General features: G+C 40.1%; 1 protein-coding gene across 6 annotated transcripts; it reads right to left on the bottom strand.

Annotated features, from left to right (window-relative positions):
• Positions 1-26,744, bottom strand: SLC16A4 (solute carrier family 16 member 4). 6 transcript variants are annotated; one of them, XM_043875830.1, is made up of 9 exons: positions 26,556-26,744; positions 24,387-24,499; positions 16,163-16,295; positions 15,374-15,517; positions 15,051-15,212; positions 13,202-13,717; positions 10,335-10,546; positions 9,172-9,265; positions 1-445 (listed from the first exon to the last, which is right to left on the bottom strand). In XM_043875830.1, the coding sequence occupies exons 2-9, from the start codon at positions 24,465-24,467 to the stop codon at positions 285-287; spliced, it is 1,503 nt and encodes a 500-aa protein (XP_043731765.1). In that variant the 5' UTR covers positions 24,468-24,499; positions 26,556-26,744; the 3' UTR covers positions 1-284. The 6 variants fall into 6 exon arrangements, with proteins under 6 accessions (XP_043731765.1, XP_043731769.1, XP_043731766.1 ...); XM_043875834.1 differs by having other exon boundaries at positions 13,496-13,717; positions 26,556-26,694; XM_043875831.1 differs by lacking the exon at positions 26,556-26,744 and adding an exon at positions 23,203-23,304.
• Between the last annotated feature and the right edge of the window lie 668 nt (positions 26,745-27,412).

Here is a 27,412-nt window from a genome sequence, read left to right as displayed (position 1 = left end):
TTTGGGTTTTTAGCAGTTCTTATTTATGTTTTATTGCACAGCAAAACATGTTTATTATAGAAAATTTAAGAAACAAAATAATGAAAAGAAAACAAAGATTATCTCTAGTTAAGAAGCAGACTGTTAAGTTGGTATTACTCTTCTTACCACCAGTTAGACGTTCTTCAGAATGCTAAAGCAAAAAGGAACCTTAAAAAACTATGTGATTCACCTTCTCATTTTATAAATGAGGATACTTCCCTTCCATGCTTTTTCTTCCCGTGACTTTTAGTTTAGATTTTCTTTTAAGCCCTCACTTGACTGCAGTCTTCTTTTTTTGTCGTCAGACTGTTTTTCCGTCTTTCAGCCAATGGTACGAAGAAAAGGGAAACTGAAGAGAGGAGATAGCATGCGCCTGAGAAGTAGAAGGAGCCGGTGTATGTCTGGGTATAATCGTATAACCAGCCTATAAGGAAGGAAGGATTTCTATTAATGATGCAAATCGTGCCGTTAGTAGTTCTTAGCCATGAACCATTGAAGGAAGAAGCCTCCTGTAATTAGTCTGTATTGTGACCCATTAGAAAGTTAGTCAAGCTGCTTACCTGTCTTGCTTTCTGTTGAAGCTAAATCAATTCCATATGAGTTAGGGGTTTAAACCTTGGCGAAAAAGTAATTGTGGACCCAGAGCCCATCTCCAGTATTATAATGAGAGTTGGAGAAAATTGGGAACACATACCAGTTCATTTTACAATTATTCTTATAAAGAAAAAAACTGAACTATTTTCCAAAGAAAAAAGTGAGAACTGATTATTGTCTTTTTTCCTTCACTGAACAAACATTTGAGTTCTTACTATGTTCCCAGTGATGTAGGTAGGTGTTGATACCATAATGAGCCAAACTAGACATGGCGCCTGCACTCATAGTGTAGTGGGGCTTTAGGTATTACGCCTGTAATAAGGGCTATGCAGGGGTGGTTCAGGTGAGAACTAGTGAAAAGGAACTGACTTGGGCAAGTGGGTTAAACAATGACAGTATTTCTCCCTGAAATCAAAGTGTTATTTTAAAACAAGAATTGAAGGGTTCTCAGAATCATTTGGTTGATGGCACATACTCGAATCACCCTGGGGGCTCAGATGATAAAAATCCACCTGCAATGCAGGAGACCCAGGTTTGACCCTTGGGTTAGGAAGATCTCCTGGAGAAGGGCATGGCAATCCACTCCAGTATTCTTGCCAGGAGAATTCCATGGACAGAGGGGCCTGGCAGGCTACAGTCCATTGGATCACAAAGAGTCAGAAACGACTGAGGGAAAGACTTTCACATACTAGAACTTCTTAAGTGAAATGCTTTTTTTTTTAAAGTGAGTTTGTGGTGGCAAGGAATATTTGTACAAGGCACCAACATTTATACATTATTGCAAAAGTCATTCCTATGAAAAAGGCAAAAGTCTCAAAATTATTATGAAAGGGTTTCCCAGGTGGCGCTAGTGGTAAAGTACCTGCCTGCCAATGCTAGACACGTAAGAGACACAGGTTCAATCCCTGAGGATCAGGAAGATCCCCTGGAGAAGGAAATGGCAGCCCATTCCAGTATTCTTGCCTGGAAAATCCCATGGACAGAGGAGCCTGGCGGGCTACAACCCATAGGGTTGCAAAGAGTTGGACCTGACTGAAGTGACTTAGCACATTGTTAGGAAAATAATTTTGACCTTAGACTCCCTAAAAAGGGCTCAGGACCTCTAGGGGTTCACAATCTTTTCTAGATTACTGTATGCATATTATGTTTGTAGGTGTAAGCTTACAATAATATGAGTTTTATAGTAAGTATTTATATTTAAAATAAAAAAAAACCCTTAAGGCTATTATTCTGATCATTTATTCAAAAAATTTTGGTACCGTATGCAAGCACAGTTCTGGGTACTAAGACTATATCTGTGGATAAAAATGGATGAAAATATCTGCCTGCATGGAGCTGATGTCATGTCTTGATTTTCACTTTTATCTTGGAACATGATTTCTCACTGGATGGGTCTGATTAAAATAAAATTTTTGTCTGATTATGTATGTGTTTATCTCCTATCCTGTCCTCCATTCTCTTAGTTGGCTCTGAAAAATACTTTAAATTTTTGTTTCTTTGCTTTATTAGCTTTTTGTTTTCTTTTCTTAATGTAATGAGTAAATGGAATATTTTATTTAAATTCAGCTAACTTTAAGTTGCTTTTACTTACTAACTCCTTGCTTGATCAGTGACCTCAATTAAATGTTTCTTGGAGATAAGCATAATAGTGAAACCTACTGACAAGTTTTTGTATTATGTTGATTGACCTTTAGATATCTAAGAAACAGGTGACCATTCTATTAACTTTTCTAGAAATGGCTATAAAGGAGAAACTGGAGATCAGCAGCACCCCCTTTTATCCTTTGTCATGCCTCCCTTAGTCCTTTAGTAGAGCAATTTACCGTGTATATACATAACCAGTGAATTACAAGACGGTGTATTAGAAGCTATACTCTGGGAAAAGACTAGAAGTTCTTGGACAAGGAGGTAGCTAGTGCTGCTGAAGGGTCAGGAGGATAAAACTAAAAATAGTGAAAATGAGTTGTTTTATAAATCCTAGCGGGACTTAAACAGTTTGAGAGAAAACTGCTTATAAAGTCATGCATTTCACACGCATTTAAAGTCAGAATCTTGTTTCTGAAACATTAAAGATTAAGATATATTTAGTATATTTTCTTAGCAAGGCAGGGAATTATTTAGCATCCTGTAGAACTGCTTCCATGCAAAAGTTGTATTTCCATGCAAAGATTTTATTATTATTATTATTATTACTATTTTTTTGCTGTATTATGTGGCTTACAGGATCTTAATTCCCCAACCAAGGATTGATCCCAGGTCCCTGGCAGTGAGAGCATCAAGTCCTAACCACTGGACTGCCTGGGAATTCCCAGTGCAAAGTTTAATGAAACAGTTTGTTTTAAATCTGTTTTTCCCGTTCATGCTTGAGAATTGAGAGATTTGCATATTTTAAAATTCTTTCTCTAAGATCTAATTGCCATTCAGTAGGATATTAATGTGTAGTTGAGTAGTTAGTTTTATGATGGTGTTTATAATAGCAAATAGGTGAAAAGTGAGATGGACGACTAAATTGTATTATTATTAATTAGTTGTCCTGTGAAAATATTAGCTTCATAATCAAGCTAAATGTGGGGCTTCCCTGGTGACTCAGGGGTAAAGAATCTGCCTGCCAATGCAAGAGATGCGGGTTTGATCCCCTGGAGAAGGAAATGGCAACCCACTTCAGTATTCTTGCCTGGGTAATTGCATGGACAGGAGGGCCTGGTGGGCTATCATCCATGGGTTTGCAAAGAGTCAGACGCGAGTTAGCGACTAAACAACAACTAGCTAAGTTAAATTTATAGCTTCATTGTTCTAACCAAACATCTCTCTTTTGTTGGAATAATTAACTTTTCCCCACCACTGAAAGTAAAAGAAGACTATAGGGAATTCCTTGGTGGTTCAGTGGTTGGACTCCATGCTTCCCCTATAGAGTGCAAGGGAAATAAGATCTTGCATGCTGCCAAGCACAGCTAAAAATAAACAAAAAGATGGTATATTTGGTTTGATTTTATTAGATCTTTGTACTTTTTTAATAATAGCATGAAATAGCTGTGTTCGAATGTACTTTCAACCCTAATGAGTTTCAGGATTACTGTTGGTAGTTCGGAAACCACTGCATTCTAATCATTTTTAAAAGGAAATACACACATAAATTGACATTTAAGACTAGGTTCCTCTGTGGTCATAGCAAAAGCATTGTGAATGGCAGAGAATACCCGCTAGGAAAGCATGCATGGACTGAGCCTCCACTCCACACTAGGGAATACTGTATGTAGTCAACATTCTGAGGAGTACACTGGCTACTGGTGCAGACTTCCTAAGCTCAAGTCCCCTCTAAGCATTTCCTTAATGTCTCCAGACTACCTGCGTCAGATTCACTTAAGATGCATGTTAATTGTGCAAATTCATTGGCTCCTAAGCATCTTCCTTCTAAGCAGCACCCAGTTGATTCTTATGTACAATGAAGTTGGGGTCCAAATTACTTCCTTACATCTATTAGCTGTGTAACCTTTGTTCTGGACAGAAATATCAAATAATATTTCCTGTGATAATTTAAAACAACTGGGGAGATAGGACTCAGCTTCCTTAAAGTTTTGAAAACCAGTTTTCTTATAGGCAAAAAGGATTAGAATCTTTCAAGTTTGGTGTTAAATATAGTATTCTAAATTCATTTTTTAAAACTACTCTGTATCATTTTATGGGTTAAACCATACACATTTAAAAATGACTCTGACATCTTGCCTAAAAAGTATTCATACCTGTGATAGCTCAGAAGGTGATTTTTAGCTGGGTTTATAAATCCTTTACAGTAGGATTACTACTGTAAGTTTATTATTGGTCATTTTGTTAAGATTTAAAATACTCCTAAAAAAAAATAAATAAATAAAATACTCCTAAAAGGCCCTTAATTCCAAAGTTCCTTGATAGTAGTTCACACTAGTTGAGAATTCTGTAAGTGATTTGCTGCTGTTGAACTAGAACTCCTAGCTATCTCTTGGGCTGTAGCATAGTGGCAGACTTCTGAAGTGCAGAGATAATGATCTGTTCACATTCCTGGGGTCCTGGCTATTAGCAGCCTTGTCGTTTTACTTTGGGTGTGCTGTACAAATACTTCCTGTATGTGCCGTGAGGGGAGAAAGTCTTGGGAAACATGGTTTAGCAGATACAAACCTCAGTGTCTTCTAAGACAGGAACTCTCTAAAGACCCTGTGATAGAAATTTGCTGGAAGATTTACTGGTAGAGCTTTTAATTATTGGCTCTGTGTTGTAAATTTTATTAAGAGGATTTTGGTCTGTTAGGATGTTGAAACTTGATTTCTTGGCCTTGCAAGGGAAGGACTGCCTCTCCCCCTCTTTTTTTAAACCACAGTAGAAAGCTGTTTGGAGTTTGTTTTTGATGTTTTTATAGGGATTCATTGGTCTTAGGCATACTGAATCAAAGTAAAATTCTATGAGGTTTGTTGTTTATGGGGAAAATAACCACTGGATAAATAAATGATTTATATTGTTTTCTTTTGCCTCTTCAGAGTATAGTATATTCCTCAGGATTTAAGGGACGAGGAGCTTTGTTCTGCCTTCTTACGTGTCTCCCATACCCCTAATATCCAAAAGGGATTTATAGCAGACCAAAAGGTTGTGTATTTGTTGTCCAAATAACATTTTAGGCCATGGAGAAATTCTCAACTGATAGGCTAAGATGACTGGTAAAACTGTAGAGGGCATGGTTGATAAAAGTTTGAGTGAGAACTGGATGGAATATTTGTTTAACATTGTCTCTGAAATAAGGATGGAATAGAGGTAGGAAATGATCTCTCATTTCATGAAGAGATGCATTTTTTGCATTAATAGGAGAGAGATAGGCTTATATGGAAGAATTTCCATTTTAGTCATTGTCTTTTCTTATAAAACACAGATAAAATGTTAATGCAAAATTAACCAGTTTTGCTCCATGGTATTTCTGATGAATTGTGAGGTTGAAAAATGATAGCAAGAGAGAGAGAGAGACGTTCTAGACTACGTCCTAGCGTTAAGTCCTGGCGATTATTTATGAAACAAACAAAAATAAATGAACAAACCAAACAAAACATGTAGATACGGAGATCAGAGTGGTGGTTATCATAGGGGAAGGGCAAGAGGGAGGGCTAAATGGATAACAGAGATCACCTGTATGGATGGAAAATAAATTTTTGGTGGTGAAAACAAAAAACAGTTATCTGTGACATTTTAAGTGAGTTTTCAGATATTTATTATTGATTCAAATATATATTAAAATATATTTTAGCTTAATATATGCATTTTATCAGTTGGGAAATGGAGGGGTATGTGGAAGAAAGGAACTATACTCAGTTTGTCTTATAGGCAGCTAATATGGGCCATTGGTGTTTTTATCTTAAATGAAACTGAACAGCCCATAGCATTTTGAGCTTACATGCCAAATGCCTAGGGTACAAGATTAGGAATTTCACATAAGTAATGTATATCTGTCTTGTATTGATATATTGGAGAATATGATTATTTACTTGCTTTTTGCTCAAAGCACTATTTTTGTACTTATATCGCTAACAGGGGTCTATTAGAAATGTATATTATGTTTTAAAAATATTAATATTTTTTATTTTTTCACAACCTTTCAAGCTTCCATCTTGATGTTAGTGTATAGTTCTGAATGCCATCTACCAGCAAAAAAACAGAATTTGGGTTTGGATGAACAGTGACATTTGACCTACACTTGGGTCAGCTGACCCAGTCTGAAGCAGGTCATGTTGTTAACTAAAATTGAATTTGTTGCTGAGTAGTGACAAGAATAGGGAGGGCTGTGAGGTGGAGTGGGCAGAGTGGTCCCTTGTGGGGAATGTGTGTGTTGGGGGGAGCGGACGGATTAATTTTTGAACTACCAATTTATTTCAATCCCTGCTAGTTTTAGCCAAGATCTGATAAAGAATTTTGTTGCTACTGTAGTTCTTAACAATTACCTGTTACAAAAAGTGCGTATATAATTTTCTTATTTCTTTAAACATTCTTTTAAAGAAAATAGGTTCCTTGGGTTTCCTATGCTTCCCCCCCCCCCCCCCCCCCACTTTCCTTCAGTTTATTACAATATGCTGTGTAGGACTAACTTGTTTTTCTCTTTCATTTCCATACAGGAATGAGAAAATCATTGTTCATGTACCATGTTTAGTCTTTTGACTGAGGATTATTGTGAAACATTTTACTCTTTGCTCGATTGCTCATTTGTAATACCTGTAATTTTTATAGGAATTTCAACTTTTCTAATTTGATAATAACAAATCTAGGTAAGTATAAAATGAGGATCTCATACAGTTCAGAAGATATGAGTTTGGTTTAGAAAAATGTTTTGTAAACCAGTAAACCTTTCAATTTAGTTAAAGACAATAATGTAACTGTCCATACCAGTTGAGAGATGAGTGGATCTGCAAATCACTATTTCTGATGTTCTTAAGTAGTTGCTGCTGGAAGTTAGGGACAAATCTAACAGCCTTTGTAAAATCCTCTTTGTCATTTCACAGAACAGTGACTTACAGGAGCAAGGACTATCCTGAAATCTCCCTTCAACAGGATGCCTAGCACAACATTGTAGTCAATGAGAGATCATGATACAGAGAAGGAAACTTAACTGAATTATATATCAATTATCATAATCTTGTTTAAAATACTCGGAGCAACTCCCAGACTAAAAATCTATACTTAAGCTTTTAGCAACATCCTTATCACTTCCTTTAGCTTTTTTGGTAGAACTTATAAAATTATGATTGCCTACATAGTAGTCTGAGAGTTAGCAGGTAAAAATTCTACCATGAGCTCTGTCTTTATCCTTACATATGGTGCTAGGATATCGTGGATATTGGGTAGCAAAAGGCTTGTAACTTTTCTTTTGACTCACAATAAGAAATGTATTTATATCATATATATTTTCTATTACATAGGTGTGTGTGCGTGTGAAATAAATTTCACAATAAAGTGATGCACTCTGTTTTCTGATCTGCTCTGTGGTCCTTTTTTATTAAAAAAAATTTTTTTTTTTAAAGACCAACAAATTAGTTTTGAAACCCACACATACATCTATAGCTTTTTCCTTTTAAGTAATACTTCTCACAAAGCTTGCCTTGTCTTCTCATACATTGAACTGTTTAAACATTTTTAAATGTATACAAAAATGTGTATCTCTAAACATGTAGTTTTATTACTTGCCTTTATCATTTGAATAATATGTTCTGTGCCCTGGTATTTGTTATGTCCAATGTTTTCGGCTTAACAGGCTTAAAAAGTTCCAAAGTGTCTTTGGCATAGTCAGTGAAGAAGGGTCAAGATTGAAAAAATTCATCAGCAAACTGTATTTGAACTCTTTTCCTCTATTTCACTGACCTGGATACTAGATATAGAGTAACTTTTCTAGGAGCCTCTATTTGGTCTTTTTTTTTTTAACCATTCCCTGTTATATAATAATTCTGGGTTATAAAATTCTCGCCTGTTTTCCAGTTATGAAGTATTGGCCAAGTTAGACCTCATGGAAAGAGGTGTGTTCATAAATTCAAATCAGGACTTAGTTGTGTATTTATGTACATTTTTCCTTTAGATAGATATACTGAAACTGAACCTCAGATGAGTGGTACTTTTTTTTTTTCCTTCAGTAATAGTTTCTTAAGTTTTTATATTTTTTCTTTTGATATTTGCCTTTCTCAGTCTCAAGTTTATAGAGGTGCAAATCTTATGTCATTATAAAACTTAGTTTAAAAAATGTGGGTCAAGATCAGACCCTTTTTGTGTCTTACTTCAGGACTGAGGGAAGCAAAAGTAATTTTTAGATTGGATTCCTTATTGGGGATGATTAGAAATGCTGTAGTAATTTGTAATTCTGCATACTATAATTTTTTTACTAATATCTTATATAGTATATTCTATATACTGTAATTCTTACAGGCTCTCAACAGTTGAGAACCTGTAGCATAAGATACCAAAGCTTAAGTCTGTTTCCTAAAAATATTTGTGTGTGAGTGGTTAGTCTTTTAATAGTCTTACGTTCCAGTAGGTAAAAAGTAAAACAATGCTTTGGTCTTAAAGTTAGTTTAAAAACAGAACTCCCCAAAGTTTTACTATACTTAATGTATCTCTAGTGGCTCCACATGTCCTCTGCACAGATTCTGGCACTTAGTCTTACGGCATGGCATGTCAGAAGAGCTAAGGGATCAGGCCTGCAGTTTTCAAGCTCTGTAATGACTGCTGTTTAGATAAAAGGTGCTAGTAGCTTTTGTTTGTTTTTTTGTTTTTAAGCGTCATATATCTTTGGGCATCTGATAAAACTCTGTATTGTCTCCCCAGAGAAGTAGATATATACACAGTCCTGCTACAAGACTCAAATCTGCTTAGTGCACATCTGGTGAATTAACCCTCAGATTCTCCTGGTTTCGTAATGGAGTTGTGTGAGTTGGTACAGGAACACCAGAGATAATCATCAGTTTCTTCTAACTATCTAATATTGTCATTCTATTTTACCATTAATCATGTATCAACATTTTGGTTCATTGTGATTGAAGTTTACTAAGGCTAAGCTGTTACCTGCTAAAGGTGGTCCAGAAAGGACAGCCATCCCAGCAAAGAAACTTGCAAGTCCCAAAAAGCTGTGTACTGTAGAATTCCCAGACAGATCAACCTGTAGGGATTAGAATCCAGTGTTAACCATATTGAGGGTGATATTCTGCAGAGACTTTTGCCTACAGAGGGATAAAATATTATGTATGTTGTCGCAAGCTATGAACAGTTGGCTTCTGAGGTGGTTTGGATGGCATTCTACCCTGATATGAAAGAGCTGAGGTAGATAGGGAATAGTAATTTGAGTAGGCAGATAGTGTTTTCATTTTATTAGTAAGAACCATTGGGTTTTATTTCTTTTTAAAAATCTTTGTTAGTTGGTTCGGGGATATTTTTCCCCCTGTGTCTCACTGCTCTTTTCTGTTAGGAAATGGTATTTACAGTTGGAGTTGACAGTAGTATTCTTCAGTACCAACCACTGGTTTATAAGAAATCAGATTAAAAAAAAAAAAAGAAATCAGATATCACAGGAAGTTGACTTAAGTGTTAGAAAGTTTTAATTTTTGCTTAAGCCTCTTAATACTCTTCACCACTTATACTAATATTGATACCAGGCCTGAAGATTCCTGGGGATTATGTTCCAGCACACTGGGGACCTAGTTCTAAGGACCAGTGGGGTTCCAAGAAAAACTCAGAAGTATTTGTACAACTCCATTCCATTCAGCTCTAGGATTTTATGTCAGTTTAGGGTAAAGATGGAGAGGAGTTAAAAGCACAATATCCCTGTTAAAGTATACAGAACTCTCCACAAGAGAGAGGTCATCACTTGTCAGGAAGCCCCTTTTTCTTTAAAGGAACTCTTCCCAGATGTATCTTAGAACCAAAGAAATCTCTGGAGCTGAAGTAAAGAATAGAAGCTGAACCTGGGAGACTGATAAAGTAGAATCCTTCTGTTCCCTATTTTGCTTTTCTTTCCTGTTCCACATGGCTAGTCCTCTCATCCCGCCTTACAAGATAAGATGAATAGCTGGATAGGATGTAGCTACAAGGTTCTGAGGCCTTGGGAATGTTTTTCTTTGTTTTTGTTTTTAATTATAAAAGTAATACAAAGTCTGTTTTTTCTTTGGGGGAGATGCTTCTTCATACTTTCACTAAATGGTATAAGAACATGAACGAGTGTGTCTACTCACCAGCACAGGAAGTATCAGTGCCAGGTAACCACCGGAGAAGACAGCAAAGGAGATGGTGTAGGTCATGAGTAGTGGAAATGTGGTGGCTAAAGGAGCAAGCAGGTTAGTGATGCCACAGAGGATGAGGTAAGACATGTGGTAATGATACTTCTTGATCCAGTTTTGATCAGCAACCCATCCGGAGATAATCTGACTGACTGTCTCAGTGATACCTGGAACAGTATTGAAAAGGTCTTATGAAATCCTAATTGCATTTTCCTAGCCCCTTTGAAAAGTGTAGATATATAAGGCATCTTTTCTTATCTCATAAGACTTCATTCACCCTGTGGCTAGGATATATGAGGAAAAAATGGTTTGATTTGTATCAGTTTAGTCGCTCAGCTCAGTCATGTCTGACTCTGTGACCCCATGGACTGCAGCAGGTCAGGCCTCCCTGTCCATCACCAGCTCTTAGAGTTTACTCAAACTCGTTTCCATTGAGTCGGTGATGCCATCCAACCATCTCACGCTCTATTGTTCCCTTCTCCTGCCTTCAGTCTTTCCCAGTATCAGGGTCTTTTCCAATGAGTCAGTTCTTCACATCAGGTGGTCAAAGTATTGGAGTTTCAGCTTCAGCCCCAGTCCTTCCAATGAATATTCAGGACTGATTTCCTTTGTATCAGTAGATGCTATCATTTTTGTACCTATTCTAAACATTTAATAAAATACTGAAAAAACTCCTCCAGATTTGGGTGGAGGAGTCATCAAGTGTTTATTCTGATTGTGTTTAGAAGCCTTATACCACCAAACTGGGAATACCAGGTTATAGAAGACCCTGGGCTCAGTAGGCCTCCCTTGAAGAGATCCTACAGGTAAGGAAGTGAGATTTGAGGATTAGTAGACCCACAGGTTAGTGTCTTGGGGAAGTCAAATGGTGGATGACTGGAGTATAAATAATAAAGTCTTACACTGGGAAAAAAAATAGATGTTGAGACACTTTCTTAAAATTGCATGTGAGGTTTTGGTAGTTAAGTCCTCCAAAGTTTATTATGCTTAACTTGAAAATATGTAGGAAGTCTGGAAATGGGGAATCATGTCTTGAATGTTGACACTGTGGTTTAATTTGAATAAAATTTAAGAATAACATTTTTTACTGAGTTTCATGGTAATAGAACCTTCTTATCCTTTATCCTATTATATGTAATGTACCAGTTAAATACCGAAAGAGATTTTCACCAAGAGGAGCTTGAGCTGCAGTTGTTTTTTACTTAAAATTCTTCCTATGGTTCAAATGTAAATTGCTTCACAAAAAGGTATTTAAAATGCATACTACCATCTCCATATCTGTTTTTACAGTTTTTTCCTAGAATGCATATTGAAGCTATTATATTCTTTGGCCTTGTTGTAAAGCCCTGTGTGTGTGTGTTTAAGTTGCTTCAGTCATGTCCAACTCTTTGTGACCCTATGCATCATAGCCTGCCACACTCAGCTGTCCATGGGTTTCTCTAGGCAGGATTACTGGACTGAGTTGCCATGCCTTCCTCTAGGGGATCTTCCCAACCCAGGGATCAAACCCGAGTCTCCTATGTCTCCTGCATTGGCAGACAGGTTCTTTACTACCATTAGCACCACCTAGGAAGCCCTGTAAAGCCCTAATCTGATTTAAATTGATACTGCAAGACATTGCAGTGGGAAACATCAGTTTAGCTATGTATCTTTTTCTTGTGCACACAAATTTTATTTGACCGAAGCAGTTGGAATTGGGGTGCTGTCAGTTTTGCAAGGACTTGGTAAAAGTCTTTTCCAGAAATTGGCAAGAGAGAAGTTAATGTTGTGCTACTGAGAATTTTCAGGTAGCGCAAAGCAGTTCTGTTTCCTTCATTTTCTCTTTTTTAGATTGCCTGTTTTGTCAGCTGAAAGAATCCATATTTTCTGGATCAAGCATTGTTTCCATTTATTTTTATAAATACTCAACTAAAATGATTGGTTTTATTTTTCATTCTAGTTCAATTTAAATGTTAGCCAATCCATTAATGACTAGCCTAAGTACACATATTTATCTTATCCTTTTACAATGAGTTAAAGGGGGAAAATTGTTAGCTACAAATATTACTAAAACATTATTGAATGCTAATGATAGTTCAGATACTGTTTTAAACTCTACATGCATTACCTGTTTTATCGTAATAACCAGACAGTCATGTCCAACTCTTTGCGACCCCATGGACTGTAGCCTACCAGGCTCCTCCATCTATGGGATTTTCCAGGCAAGAATACTGGAGTGGGTTGCCATTTCCTTCTCCAGATCTTCCCCACCCAGGGGTCGAACCTGGGTCTCCTGCATTGTAGACAGACGCTTTACCCTCTGAGCCATCAGGGAAGTCTTTTGAGAGTAGATACTATTATTCATATATTACAGATAAGGAAATCAAGAGACAGAGGTGGCAAGTAACTTACCCAAGGTCATTATGGTCACACACTGCAAAAACTTGCACCTGGAAAGTCTAGGTCTAGAACCAGTTCTTTCAACCACTGCACTGTGCTGTCTACATCAGATTTTTTTGCTTCCTAAAATGACTGTTTCCACCACGATCCAGCTTTGTAAGTTCAGTATTTAGCAAATACTTACCTACTGACCTGTGAAAATAAGACTTGGTTTGGGGTCCACTGTCTTGTAGGGAGAGCCTGTGTGCAAGATGCAGTGACAGATCTATGGAAGGGAAGGCTTGCTGCTCCCATCAGCTCCAAAAAACTTGCTTTCCTGGCCCTCCCAAAACTCCTTTTTAAAAATATTATTTTTCTTCAACTTTTAAATAAAACGTAACGTAACCAATTTTTTTAGAATATATTTTTCCTTTTGAGGGTAAGGTAGAAGTAAGCTTTCTTACCAGCTACAGAAACAAGATAGGAGGCATCCATGATGTTTATCCCCAGTGTTTTGGCTCTGGCTACCAGGTGAAAGGTAGGGATGAAATATGCCAGCTGACTGAGAAGAAAAGACCACGTAAATATGTAGAAAAAAGGATTCTTAAAGAGAGAAAAGTCAAAGAGTTTTTGTTTACAGCTCCGCGAAGTAGTCTTTTTCCGATAAGTTTCTTCCTTAAATTTTCGGAAGAGTTCATTTCTGTTACATTCATTGTTGAACTCTTTGCTTTGATTTTGTGAGACAGTTAAACTTATACCTGGTTGTCCTTCCTTCTGTGTAATACTGTCCCTGATGGCCAACTCTTGTATCTCATTGCAGCATGATGTTTCTGTTCTACATGCTGCCTCTGGACCACTTGGAGACAAACTACTTTCATCTTTAATATCAGAACTGCTCTTGCTTTTGGTATGAGTGGGTCGCAAGAGCATACTAGAAGGAACCAGATGCAATGTGATAGCTCCAAGTAATATAAGGGCACCTAAACAGGAGAGAAAAATTGAGAAGTTAAGCTAAAATTATCTCTGATTTCACAATACTCTATCCTTAGACTGAGAAGAGGCCCCACCACTAAATATTCAGTTAGTACAGTAATTCCTGGAAGCACTGCTTTGTCTTTGAATTTAGCTGAAAGTATTTAAATCCATTGACTTAACTGTTAGCCGTACACACTGCTGTATCCTTGTGAAAACAGGGATCCCTTTGGAGATAGAAAGCCATACCAAAGGTGGCATGGGAGGAGTTATTTGTACTAAAGGGAAAAAATGTTTTGGTGTGTTGGTTGGGGTGGGGGTGGGGGAGTCATATTTCAAATGTTAGAAAATTACAATGTGTTTTAAATCCTGATTTGGGGCTGAAACTGAGTGGTTGCTTGACTTCAGCATGTCCTGACCAAAGCTGTGACTTGTGTGTGTTGCTTCTAGAGATGGAATTGGCTGTAGGTTCTTCTGTCTTGCTACCTTGTCTTAGGGATTTGTCAGCTGGTCCTGTTCACTGTATTAGTGATTTTTAAAATCAGGAATGGAAAAGGGAAAGTTCAACAAAATTGCTCTGTAGGTAGGAATAGTCATATATATATATTCATGTATATTTACATATACATAGATTTTTTTCCCCCCAATAACTTGAGGTTATTTTAAACCAATTGTTTTATCTCAGGTATGAGAAAAATTATAGAGTGAATGATTTTTATTCATTCATGAAAATTTATAGTTGACAATATATAAATATTATTAAGGAACATAATCCTCTTTTTGCCCAATTCCATCCTTTTTAGTGAATCTGATGGAGGAGTCTTTTTTTTTTTTTTTAATGCAGATGTTTTTCTTAAAAGTAAAAGAGAAGGCTTTGAGGAGGGGATTCTTGCTTCCCAGGAGTACTGCTATCCCTGCAAAGGTGTGCTCCCCCAGCCACACAAAGTGAAAAGTGAAAGTGAAGTTGCTCAGTCGTGTCTTGACTCTTTGCGACCCCATGGACTGTAGCCCATCAGGCTCCTCCATCCATGAAATTTTCCAGGCAAGAATACTGGAGTGGGTTGCCATTTCCTTCTCCAGGGATCGAACCCAGGTCTCCCACATTGCAGGCAGACACTTTTACCATCTGAGCCACCAGGGAAGCCCCCAGCCACACAAATTGCCTTCCATCCCCTCAGACTTGAACTCTGAGTTACCTGTGTAGGCTGGCAAGGCCTTGAAGTAATTTCAGAGTCTCTTGCTATCTATTCTCCAGGGAAGAATCATGCTCACCTCCTCTCTAGTCATCAAAGGGAGAGGGCTCAACATTAAATCTTGCAGAATTGATGGTTCAGGACTCACCTGTCCAGTCATACAGATCTATCAGGACTTTCGTAAAGGGTGCTAACAGAAATGTCAGTCCCATCCCTGAACGGGCAATAGCTGTAGAGAGAGCTAATCGTTTTTTGAAGTATTTGGTAGTGACCACAGCAGCGACTTGGTACAAGAAAGCAGAGCCCAAACCTAAAAGAAAAACAGAATAGCTAGGAGTCACTTTCACATTAAGTGGCTTGGTACTGGATGAGATAGTCTCCTGAACCTGAGATAAGTAGGCCTTTTGAACTCACAGTAAAAGGAAAGTTTTCTGATTCCATTTTTTTTTTTTTTTTAAACAGTGGACTCACCAGGTAAAAATCCCATAGTCACACAAAGAAAGGGAATGCTTGTAGCCCAGCTGCTGATCAGATATCCACCAGCAACAAGGAAAGCCCCAAGACTGGAGGCAGTTTTCTCTCCAGTTAAGTCACAAATAACAGCAACTAGGGGACCTTGGGAAAAGAAACAAATACCAGTTAAATATGCCCCGGCATCCCTTCTCTTCTGGTGTAGTTTAAATCGGCAACTGAAGGAAAATAAAAGGACTTTAGTTTTGTGTATCCTTCAAAACGGTATCTGTATTGGGTTTTTACTTAATATTCCTAGTTCCACACTACTTTGCTTTTTTAGAAGAAGAATTTTTGTTTTTTTTGTTTGTTTTGAAGAAAAGGTGATATAAATAAGCAGGTTTGGAAGGGAAGCTTGCTGAAAAAGCATTATAAGACCTCTGCAAGAAAAGGTTGTGTCTAGTGACCTATGACTAGAACAAAATTCAGTTATTTATCCACACTGTGATGAGTATGCTTAGATGATCAGGTCAGAGCTTTATGGTCTGACTTCCCAGTTGAGACTGACTCGCTGAACCTATGACATTAAATTGATTCTTCAACTTCGTTTGTTTGAACCCTAATTTTTCCAGTTTTGCCAAGTCAAGTGAAGGTAAACACTGTAAGTCCTTACTCTTTTCAGCCTTACATATTGATAAATGAACCTGAGTTAGTAATGCTTCTGTCTTGAATGACTGACAGATGAATCTTCTTGAAATTGCCCTTTGTGTTCCTTCTCCTTGGACAGCAAGCTTATTGTCAGCTTTATACCTGCAAAAAAACGAAGTGATGACATGATGGATCCAATCCAACCAGTTTGCTCTGAGGTGCCTTCAAACTCTTCTTGAAAAACCACAAAGAAAATTGCAAAAGTCTTGGTCATCCCCATCACAAATACATTTACCTAAATGAAAGCATAGCAGAGTCCAAGTCAGGTGGTGAGTAAGCCTTTACAGGGGAGGTTAGAACTGCTGGCAGCTGTGATTCTCTGGCTCACCTGTATTTTACCAGCTTGTTTGCCAGTTCCTTTTTGTAACATGTTATATTTTATGGGGCAGTTGTCCCATTAGAGTGTCTAATCACTTTACATGAAAACATCTCATTTAATCCTCATTACATAGTATGGGATAGGTGTGTCAATATTGTATTAGAAATTCAGGGAACTTTCTTCCATGCTCCCAATGCAGGGCGTCCAGATTTGATCCCTGGTCAGAAAACTAGATTCCACATGCCACAATTAAGAGCATGCCACAACTAAAGATCCTCTATGCTGCAATGAAGATCCTGTGTGTTGCAACAAAGATCCAGCACAGCCAGATAGATAGGAAGAAATACAGGAAATTAAGGTTTAGGAGAGCTTAAAGGTCATATATTGACCAACCACTGTACCATTCTGTTAACAATAGCATCTGTTAAAAACAGCTAATTCTAGTTACCTCTGTGAGAGAGATGTGTTGGTCCAAAAGAATTGTTTTCTGAGACTTTAGGTTAGCTAAACTAACCTAAGAGTTTGCTTTAACTCTCCTTTTGAGCTGAATATGCCTGGATGGCAAAGGTAATGAGGCTGTATGGTCACCTTAGGTTTGGGTCAGGTGCCCCACTCTTTGGTCCCACCTCACCCTCCTTGCCCACACCATCCTTCTCTCCACTAGGGGGAGCACCCTCTTTGAGGTCAGGTTTTCTTTCATTGCAGTACTTGGATTTGTTTCTTGGAATTCTGATTAGAAGGGGGGCAGTGAATAGCAAGGTTCTGAGGGGAACTGGAAGGGAGACTTAGCCAGGCTCTGTAGTCAAAAAGCCCAGAAACCACACATACTCACTCTGTCTCCAGCGGCTTCCTAGTGGCCCCTTTTTTTTCCTTTGTTCAGTGGGCTTGTTTGAAGGCTACTTTCTTTGCTTTGAAGTTGGCAGTGCTTTGTGGAGAGCTTCCCTGGTAACTCAGACAGTAAAGTGTCTGCCTACAATGTGGGAGACCCGGGTTCAGTCCCTGGGTCGGGAAGATAATCTGGAGAAGGAAATGGCAACCTGCTCCAGTGCTCCTGCCTGAAAAATCACATGGATGGAGGAACCTGGTAGGCTACAGTCCATGGGGTTGCAAAGAGACACGACTAAGCAACTTCACTTTCTTTCTATGCTTGTGGAAGGACCACAGGTCCTGGGTTCCTTATCACTGATTCTTTCTCTCTCTCTCTGCACTCATCCCACTTTATAGTGAGATAGACATAGACAATCATTCACTAGACATAGACAATTATTCACTATGATTGACGGTCCATGGGATTTTCCAGGCAAGAATACTGGAGTGGGTTGCTATTTCCTTCTCCAGGGGATCTTCCGGACCCAGGAATCAAACCCTGGTGTCCTGCACTGCAGGCAGATCCTTACCGACTAGGCTATGAGGGACCTCATGGTGTAGTCATGAATACTGTGTTCTGCCTGCAGTCAGCCTGCCTCTGCTGGAATCCTGCCTCTGCTTTGTAGGAGGGGTGTGACCTTGGGTGAACTACAAAAGTTATATTTCCTCTTTTGTAAAGTGGAGACAAAGGACATAGTTCATAGTTCCACCTAGGTTGTAGGGCTGGGAAGACAAAATTCTGGTAAATAATAACCTATTAACTATGTTTTTATCATTTTGTATAACCATTCTGCTTTCCCAAGAGCTTGAGACTCATATTACTGTCTGCAATATCTTTCTAACTCAGGTTAACTTACCCAGAACTAAATTCATCTTTCTCTTACCCCATGCCCATTTTCCCTTTTCATTTCTCTTGATTGGTACCATCTACTGATCACCCAAATCAGAGACCTGCCTCCATTTAGGAACTTTCTTCCCTCAGCTTCTACCTGCTAAATAAAGTAACCAAGACGTTCTGCTCCATCCTCACCAATAGACTCTTCAGATTAGTATTGTTTCTTGTGTGGAGTGAGGGACTAGGAATCAGTGGTGGCTCAAAGGCTTCAAAAGATGGGATGTTGAGGAGGAAGTCCTTTAATGTATTTTTCCCATTCTGATTTGATAGAAACTATAAGACTTTACTTAGAGTGAACAGTGCTATGGACACCAGGGCTGTATATTCAAAAATGAAAAAGCATTTTATCAAGCACTTTGCAATCATAATGTTCCTCAAAGGTGCCCCTATCAGAAAATGAGGTTAGAGAATATGCACGAGCTTTAAATGACACAGACTTGTTTCTTCTGGTTCAAAATACAGAGCAGTGATTGCGTCCTCTAATGAGCAAGGAGCAATACAGTGAGTCCTCATTCTATAAAATTACCCTTCCTCTTCTTCTGTGGTCATGGATTCCGTGTTGGCATCTACAGGATGCTGGCTTCTAGGTTCTTAACCACCTGAATGTGGCTAACTACTGGTCCCAAAGTTCAAAACCTTTTGTCTCTGGTCTTTCCTTGATGTCTGGGCAAGCAGCAGTAAGTAGATGTGACTTGTCTCTACTAACTGGGACTGTACCTTCCACTGTGTATATCAAGAAGACCGAGGACACAGCCTTTGTATCTACTCTGCCTCCCTCCCTTAACTTGTAACCTTCCAACTTTGTTCCTATTTGACTCAGAGATAATAAAAATCTTTATCCCAAGGTCTAGATTTTCCCTTAGTTAACTGAAGTCTGTAGTCTACTATTTCATTTCAGGTTTTGGACTAAGGTTGATGGGTTTCAGTCCTGTTCCAGAGTCCACATCAGACATTATAAATGGTCTTCCCCTAAAATATAAGCCCTTCTGCAGCCCTCTCATTTCCTGTTTATCTTTAAGAGCATGCCTTCCTCCCACCCCCACTCCCATAGCAAGAACTCCCTCACCAGACCATTCTAAGAATATTGTCTTGGGAAAGGAGGCTGGATCACAGTGGCTCTTTTTTAATGCAGAGCATCAGGCTTTGTCAGAGATTATTGTCTAATAACAATAGAGTTTTGCCCAGAGAACGCACTGGTCATAGCAAACACCCTCTTCCAACAACACGGGAGAAGACTCTACACATGGACATCACCAGGTGGTCAGTACCGAAATCAGATTGATATATTCTCTGTAGTCGAAGATGGAGAAGCTCTATACAGTCAGCAAAAACAAGACCGGGAGCTGACTGTGGCTCAGATCATGAAGTCCTTATTGCCAAATTTGGACTTAAATTGAAGAAAGTAGGGAAAACCACTAGACCATTCAGGTGTGACCTTAATCAAATCCCTTATGATTATACAGTGGAAGTGACAAATAGATTCAAGGGATTAGATCTGATAGAGTGCCTGAAGAACTGTGGACAGAGGTTTGCGACATAGTATAAGAGGGAGTGATCAAGACCATCCTAAAGAAAAAGAAACAAAAAGGCAAAATGGCTGTCTGAGAGGCTTTACAAATAGCTGAGAAGAGAAGCTAAAGGCAAAGGAGAAAAGGAAAGATATACCCATTTGAATGCAGAGTTCCAAAGACTAGCAAGGAGAGATAAAGTCTCAAGGATCAGTGCAAAGAAATAGAGGAAAACAATAGAATGGGAAAGACCAGAGATCTCTTCAAGAAAATTAGAGGTACCAAGGGAACATTTCATGCAAAGATAGGTACAATAAAGGACAGAAATGGTATGGACCAAACAGAAATAGAAGAAATTAAGAAGAGGTGGCAAGGAGCTTCATGACCCAGATAAACACAATGGTGTGATCACTCACCTAGAGCCAGACATCCTGGAATGCAAAGTCAAGTGGACCTTAGGAAGCATCACTACGAACAAAGCTAGTGGAGGTGATGGAATTCCAGTTGAACTATTTCAAATCCTAAAAGATGATGCTGTGAAAGTGCTGCACTCATATGCCAGCAAATCAGGAAAACTCAGCAGTGGCCACAGGACTGGAAAAGGTCAGTTTCAGTTTTCGTTCCAATCCCAAGGAAAGGCAATGCCAAAGAATGTTCAAACTACCACACAATTGCACTCATCTCACAGGCTAGCAAAGTAATGCTCAAAATTCTCCAAGTCGGTCTTCAACAGTACGTGAACCATGAACTTCCAGATGTTCAAGGTGCATTTAGAAAAGGAACCAGAGATCGAATTGCCAACATCTGCTGAATCATTGAAAAAGCAAGAGAGTTCCAGAAAACCATCTACTGCTTTATTGACTACGCCAAAGCCTTTGTGTGGATCACAACAAACTGGACAACTCTTCATGAGATGGGAATACCAAACCACCTGACCTGCCTCCTGAGAAATCTGTATGCAGGTCAAGAAGCAACAGTTAGAAATGGACATAGACAACAGACTGGTTCCAAATTGGGAAAGGAGTACGTCAAGGCCGTATATTGTCACCGTGCTTATTTAACTTATATGCAGAGTACATCATGAGAAACGCTGGGCTGGGTGAAGCACAAACTGGAGTCAAGATTGCTGGGAGAAATATCAATAACCTCAGATACGCAGATGACACCACCCTTATGGCAGAAAGTGAAGAAAAACTAAAGAACCTCTTGATGAAAGTAAAAGAGAGTGAAAAAGCTGGCTTAAAACTCAACATTCAGAAAACTAATATCTGGTCCCATCACTTCATGGCAAACAGATGGGGAAACAATGGAAACAGAGACTTTATTTTGTGGGGGCTCCAAAATCACTGCAGATGGTGACTGCAGCCATGAAATTAAACTCCTTGGACTGCTCCTTAGAAGAAAAACTATGACCAACCTAGACAGCATATTAAAAAGCAGAGACATTACTTTTCCAACAAATGTCCGACTAGTCAAAGCTATGGTTTTTCCAGTAGTCATGTATGGATGTGAGAGTTGGACTATAAAGAAAGCTGAGCACCAAAGAATTGATATGCTTTTGAACTGTGGTGTTGGACTTCTCCAACAAGGGACTCTTGAGAGTCCCTTGGACTGCAAGATTGAACCTGTCAATTCTAAAGGAAATTAGCACTGAATATTCATTGGAAGGACTGATGCTGAAGCGGAAGCTTCAATACTTTGGCCACCTGATGCAAAGAACTGACTCATTTGAAAAATCCCTGATGCTGGGAAAGATTGAGGGCAGGGGAAGGGGACGACAGAGGATGAGATGATTGGATGGCATCACTGACTCGATGGACCTGAGTTTAAGTAAGCTCCGGGAGTTGGTGATGGACAGGAAAGTCTTGCATAGTGCAGTCCATGGGGTCACAAAGAGCTGGACACAATCGAACTGAACAAAACTGTTATTCTACTCCAGGTTTCTCTCTAGTATCACCCTAGCTCTTGACCTTCACAAACTTCTTTCATTGAAGAGTAGTCTGTTGGGTTATCTCTGCTTCCTCTCATCTCACTCCAATGCATGCCTCTTACCAACGTTATCAGAGACTTCACTGTTGCTAAACCAATATCTCATGTCATTTCTATCATATCTGGCCTCTCTGCTTCTGCACATTTCTGCCTTAGCTTTTGTGATGCTAACCACTAACTGCTTCTCAGTTTCCTCTGACCCACCGTCTGCCCATCCCCTAGGCATCACTTTCCCCAGGGTTCTTTCCCCGTTTCTGTCTCTCTCTCCCTGGTGACTTGAATACACTGACTTATAGTTCAAACCCCTGTGTGTGCTGCTGACTCACAAATCTCAGTATGCAGATCTTGGGCTCCAGATGCACATAGACTATACTGAACACATACATGACTGGTTATGTCCCAAGTCCCCCAGACTCGGTGCCCACAGTTAAGCCCTTCAAGCCTTCTTTAGGTTTTGTCCCCTTCTCATGTCGTCCAACTCAGTGAAGGGCATACATTATCCCCCTTGTTGTCCAAGCCAGCGTCCTAGGACTCCATGATTCCTCTCTTCCTGACATTCAGTTACTCTACTCTTAACAGTATCTCTTCAATACTGCTCAGATCTGTATTTCTTCTTCATCCCCATTGCTACTATCGTATTGTTTTCTCACCTGGATTACTGCAGCATCCCTCCAGTGGACCTCCCTGCTTCCAGGCCTATCCGTCACCAGTCCACTATCTGCTCTGCAGCCAGAGCTACTGTCCTGAAATACAAGTCTGATTCTATTACTCCCCTGCCTTTTTTGTTTTTTTAAAGTCCTCCAAAGTCCCTGCCCATCTCTCCGACTTCATATTTATCACCTTGTTTATTCATAAATGTCCATCAGTCCATCCATCCTCCCGTCTGCCAGCAGGTATTTATTGAGTGCCTCCTGTGTTTGGCTGCTGACTAGGGGACTTGGCTTATAGTGGTGAGCAAATGGCCTGTGCTCGTAGAACATTCAGTTCAGAGAGATAGGCTGAATACAGAAAACAGTCATGCAGATTATGCAGTTATAAAGTATGGTAAGTTGGAATGAGACCTTTTTTAGAAAAGCAGACTTATACAGGCACGAAAGCATCATCATCCAAGTACCCACATTACTACTGTGACTGATTGGCCTGACTTAATTATTAACATTTTGAGAACCCAAAATGTTTTATGTGTGTGCATAAGAGTAGCATCACACCCCAAAAAGTGTGCATGCTCAGTCGCTTCAATCATGTCCAACTCTTTGTGACCCTGCAGACTGTCGCCCACCACGCTCCTCTGTCTATGGGATTCTCCAGGCAAGAATACTGGAATGGATTGCCATGCCCTCCTCCAGGGGATCTTCCCAACCCAGCGATCAAATCCATGTCTCCTGTGTCTCCTGCATTGCAGGCAGATTCTTTACCCACTGAGCCACCTGAGAAGCCCATAAAAAGTGAGAGATTGTTTACTAATCTCATTAATAGACAACTATTCTTAGCAGCCACTAAATTAGATAATTTCCTATTCTCAGAGCATAATGCAGGAAAAAGTGGGAGAACTCAAGATCCTCACCAATAATGCCGGTTCTGCAAAGCCTGTGATGTGAGGAGGGGGCGCAGCCACAGGAAGGCTCTCAGATTTAGTGTGTCCTTGGTTTCCTTTTTAGTAACACTTCTGGGAGGAAGGAAAAGAGATTCCGTGGTCTTTAATAATGAAGCTAATGTTTAACAAATAGTCCTCAGGTTAGGAGTTTTGTATTATGTAAATCCTGGCCGAGGACCTCTGCCTCCCTCCTTTCCCATTCTCTGTCATGATGGAGGAGGTGTGGTCCTTCTATACTGTGGGCTGTAGGTTAGTTAGAAGTCACCAGGACCTGTACTCCCCTCCTTGGAAGCTTCTTACTGTAGGACTGGGTTGAGGAGGAGGATCAGGAAGGAAGGATAATCTTTGTTGAGGACATCTTAAAGTAGACTTACTTGAGAACACTTAAGAGGAATCGTGGAACTGGTGCCACACTCAGGGTTTAAGGTATAGCAGTGATGGGATTCATCAATCCCATCAGGATGACCATGCCAATTCAGGTCACCACAGTCTCATGTAACAACCCCAACAGCTTCTGGGGGGATGAGGGAAAGAAGTTAATTAGAAAATGGAGTTGGATCTGCTTATGAATGAAGGGAAAAAATCAGGCTCCAGTTTCAGTATTCACAACCCTGTCTTCCTTTCCAGACATGTCAGAAATATACATTGGGCCTAACTCTGGCATATGTTATGGTTGGTGGGGATGGGTTGGGAAATGGACACCAGGCAGAACAGAAGAAAGGTCCCAGCCTCCTAGGAGAGAAGGAAGTTGCTTGCAGCAGTTACATGTTTGCTTGACTGAGCTGGGGAATCCCCTCCCTGCCCACCCTCGCAGAAGCACATTTTAGCAGTTTCTAGTGCTATTTCTAGGATGGCTAAATGTGATTGTCCCCAAATCCTAACTGCCATGCAGCCAGGGCAGAGCTGCTAATGGTAGCTGGAGCATTCTGTAGGTTTAAGGAATGTTGAGGAGGAGTAGGAGACAGGATGGCAGTGGTTTCACTCAAGGAGAACATTTTCAACTTGCAGGTTCATTGGCAGTTCCTGGCCTTACTTGGATCCCCTTTCCATTCAATGCCAATGTCAAGGGTTTCATGCGTAATCTTGTTAGGCTGCTCTGAGCCTTTCCCCAGAAAGCTTTCTTTCAGGCAGTGGGGAAGGAGAAAGTAAATTACCAGGAAGAAATGAAATATGACCATCCATCCCCAACCTCCATCCAGGGTTTTCTTGTAAGGTTGAACCTTCCTCTTCAGCATGATGCTTCGTTTGTTTTAAATGCAGAAGATTCCTGTGATAAATCCAAGACAGACGTTGGTTTAGTTGACAAACTGATCTGAACTTTAAACTTTATTTTTTTCTGTGGTATGAAACTACTTGTACCGGGCTTCCCTAGTGACTCAGTGGTGAAGAATCTGCCTGCTAATGCAGGAGACATGGGTTCTATTCCTGCTCCGGGAGGATCCCGCATGTCATGGAGCAACTAAGTCTGTGCACCACAACTACTGAGCTGGTGCTCTAAAGCTGGAACCAGTAGCTACTGAAGCCTGTCCACCGTAGAGCCCATGCTCCACAACAAGAGAAGCCACTGCAAGGAGACGCTTATGTGGGCAACTGGAGAGTAACCCCCTACTTGGAGCAATTAGAGAAAGCCTGCATGCAGCAATGAAGATGCAGCACACCAAAAATAAATTAAAAAATTTTAAAAAACCACTTGTAATTTTTTTCAGCCCACCTCTTTAAGAATAGAGGATTTCATGTCAGCAAATTGTCACTTGCCTGTCAACTAGAAATTGGCATTTGCCAAGAGCCTTTGCCAGTGATTGAACAGCAACAAGGGCATTTGCCATCTGCCTCTGGAGCTTGAACCCTGTGCTACTGCAGCAGTTGGCCTTCAATACCCCGTGAAGGAATTCAGGTGGAATGAGGCCTCTGTGCTCCAGGGAATCTGGTGGAGCAGGTCTTTAGATAGATATTTTTAGGAACTGATTTCATGAACCCATACCTTACATCTCTTCAGATCTAGAAAATCACTAAATCCCATCTTGGTGACTTCAGCTCCTTGTGACTAGCAGAAAACTTTTTGTAAAGTAAGCAGTTGATTGCATTGAACTACCCCCTTCACCAAAATCATATATTGACCTTCACTGACTGCCTCTTTGGAGCAGTCTCTCAGAGCTAGCTGAGATACTGTCTCCCAGGCTGCTGTCCTCATTTTGCCCCAGATAAAACTTGCAACTCTCAAGTTGTACATCTTTTTAGTCGACAGTTCTCATGTCTAAAGTTGTTTATAGGCTCTCTGATCTCAACCTCAAAAATAGAAGCAAGGCTTTGTGCCATTTGGGGAATATTTGTGGAGGTCTGCTGCCTGACCTCCCCTGGAATTCCACAGAGTGCTGACAGTTTTCTTGGAGTATGTCCTTACTTAACATAAGTCTGCCCAACTAGACTCCCTTAATCCTTGTTTATTCCATAATCACGATCCAGGCAGAACCAAGGGAGAGAATAGAAAAAGGTAACAAAAGGCTGTGACATGAGGGACATCAAAGCCACCACAGAAATCTCTCTTCTACCAGTGTGAATGGCCTGTAATAGATGACCAGTTGACTTCAGGCAGGAATTGCAAAGGAATTGACCGCAAAGCCTGACCTCATTGATTGCTGGGTGGTCACTCCTCACACTGTCCTCCCCCTAGGTCTGAAGTCAAATCCTAGGGGGAGCTGTGTACCACCCTCTGGTCCTCTGGGTAATAAGCTCTTAAAATTCGAGAAATTTTAAAAGGGATGGGGAACTTCAGGTTTGGAAATTCCTTTTCACAGCAGTTGCTGAAATGAAAATATTCTTAGGGACTAAATAGACATGACAACAAAGTGCAATGACTTCCCTGAGTGGATTCCAGGCCTGAAAAAAGTTGGAAAGGACTTTGGCAACTGAGTTGGGGAAATTTGAATGAGGACTGTATAGTAGACCAGGTTAGATCCCTTGGTGGTGACTGTGGTCTCATGATTCTACTGGAGAATGTGCTTGTTCTCAGGAGATGTGTTCTAAAGTGCTCAGAAGTGAAATGTCATGTCTTCTACCTTCACACAAGTGGTTCAGTAAAATAAATACATAAAAAGAGGGAAATGGCAAAAGGATAATGTAAATATTCTGAGAGAGAGCGTAGCAGTTTTTATTTGCCACTGGCAGATAGACAGGCAGTCTGTTTCTTCCTGGAAAGGAGAATTTGCCGGCAGGGTGTGGGGCACGACAGTCTGTCTGGTGAGCAGGCTGTGCGGGGAGAGATGCTGGTCATTCAAAACATTATAAAGAACCAACCCCAACACACAAGCCCATTTTCATCCTACCTTTGATGTGGCGTTCAGCAAGGGAATCCTCCACAGACTTGAAGCAATCTGGGAAGAAAAGTTATACGGTTTTCCAGAATGTTGCTCTTTTTCTAAAGCATTTCATTCTGCTGCCCTGTAAAAACAAGCAAGCATTGTAAGAGCTCAGGGCTAGAGCCAACTTAAGCACTCCTGCTGATGGACTTTACTTCCTGAGCGGAGAAGGGGAGACTGGGATTTGACATCATACTAGGCCCTCCCCTCCACCCACCCTGACCCAGGAGATAGACTTGTTCACCATGATCTCGAAAGCAAGCCCCAGAGTAAACCAAGTAGAAAATCCTTTGGATAACTATTGTTAAATTAAACTAGGAGGCCACTACACTGAGGTGGTTCTAATGCCAAGCCAGCCTATGAAAACAAACCAGAAATTGAAACAGGGCTACAAAATAGAAACCTAAAGATGACCAGTCACAATCAGCCAGGAATTAAGCTATGGCCTATCAATAACTTCCTTACTTTGCTTCTGCCTTCTTTCTGTAAAAACCTCTCCCTGAGCTCTAGTCAGTGGAGCACTCCCAACATCTTCTAGTTTGTTACTGCCCAGTATGAACCCATTTTTGTTCAAATAAATAATTCTGGTGTCAGAAGAGGGAGCAAAGGAAGGAGACCCCAAGGAGCCCAAGGTAGATACCCAGTGAGCCCAGTGGGATCACTGCTTTCTCATTGCCTCTGGAGGTGTGGGTTGGCCCTTCCCCCATCCCAGCTCTGCAGCTTTTGCATTATGAACCATCAGACCTTATTTGAGCATTTCTTTTTCCAGACTGCATTCAGAAACCGGCCGGAGTTGCCCTGGGTCCAGGGTCGGGTTGGACTGA

This window comes from Cervus elaphus, chromosome 20 (assembly GCF_910594005.1).
Source record: "Cervus elaphus chromosome 20, mCerEla1.1, whole genome shotgun sequence".
NCBI lineage: Eukaryota > Metazoa > Chordata > Mammalia > Artiodactyla > Cervidae > Cervus > Cervus elaphus.
The sequence above is the reverse complement of the archived record's forward strand: the minus strand, read 5'-3'. Positions and strand labels throughout refer to the sequence as shown.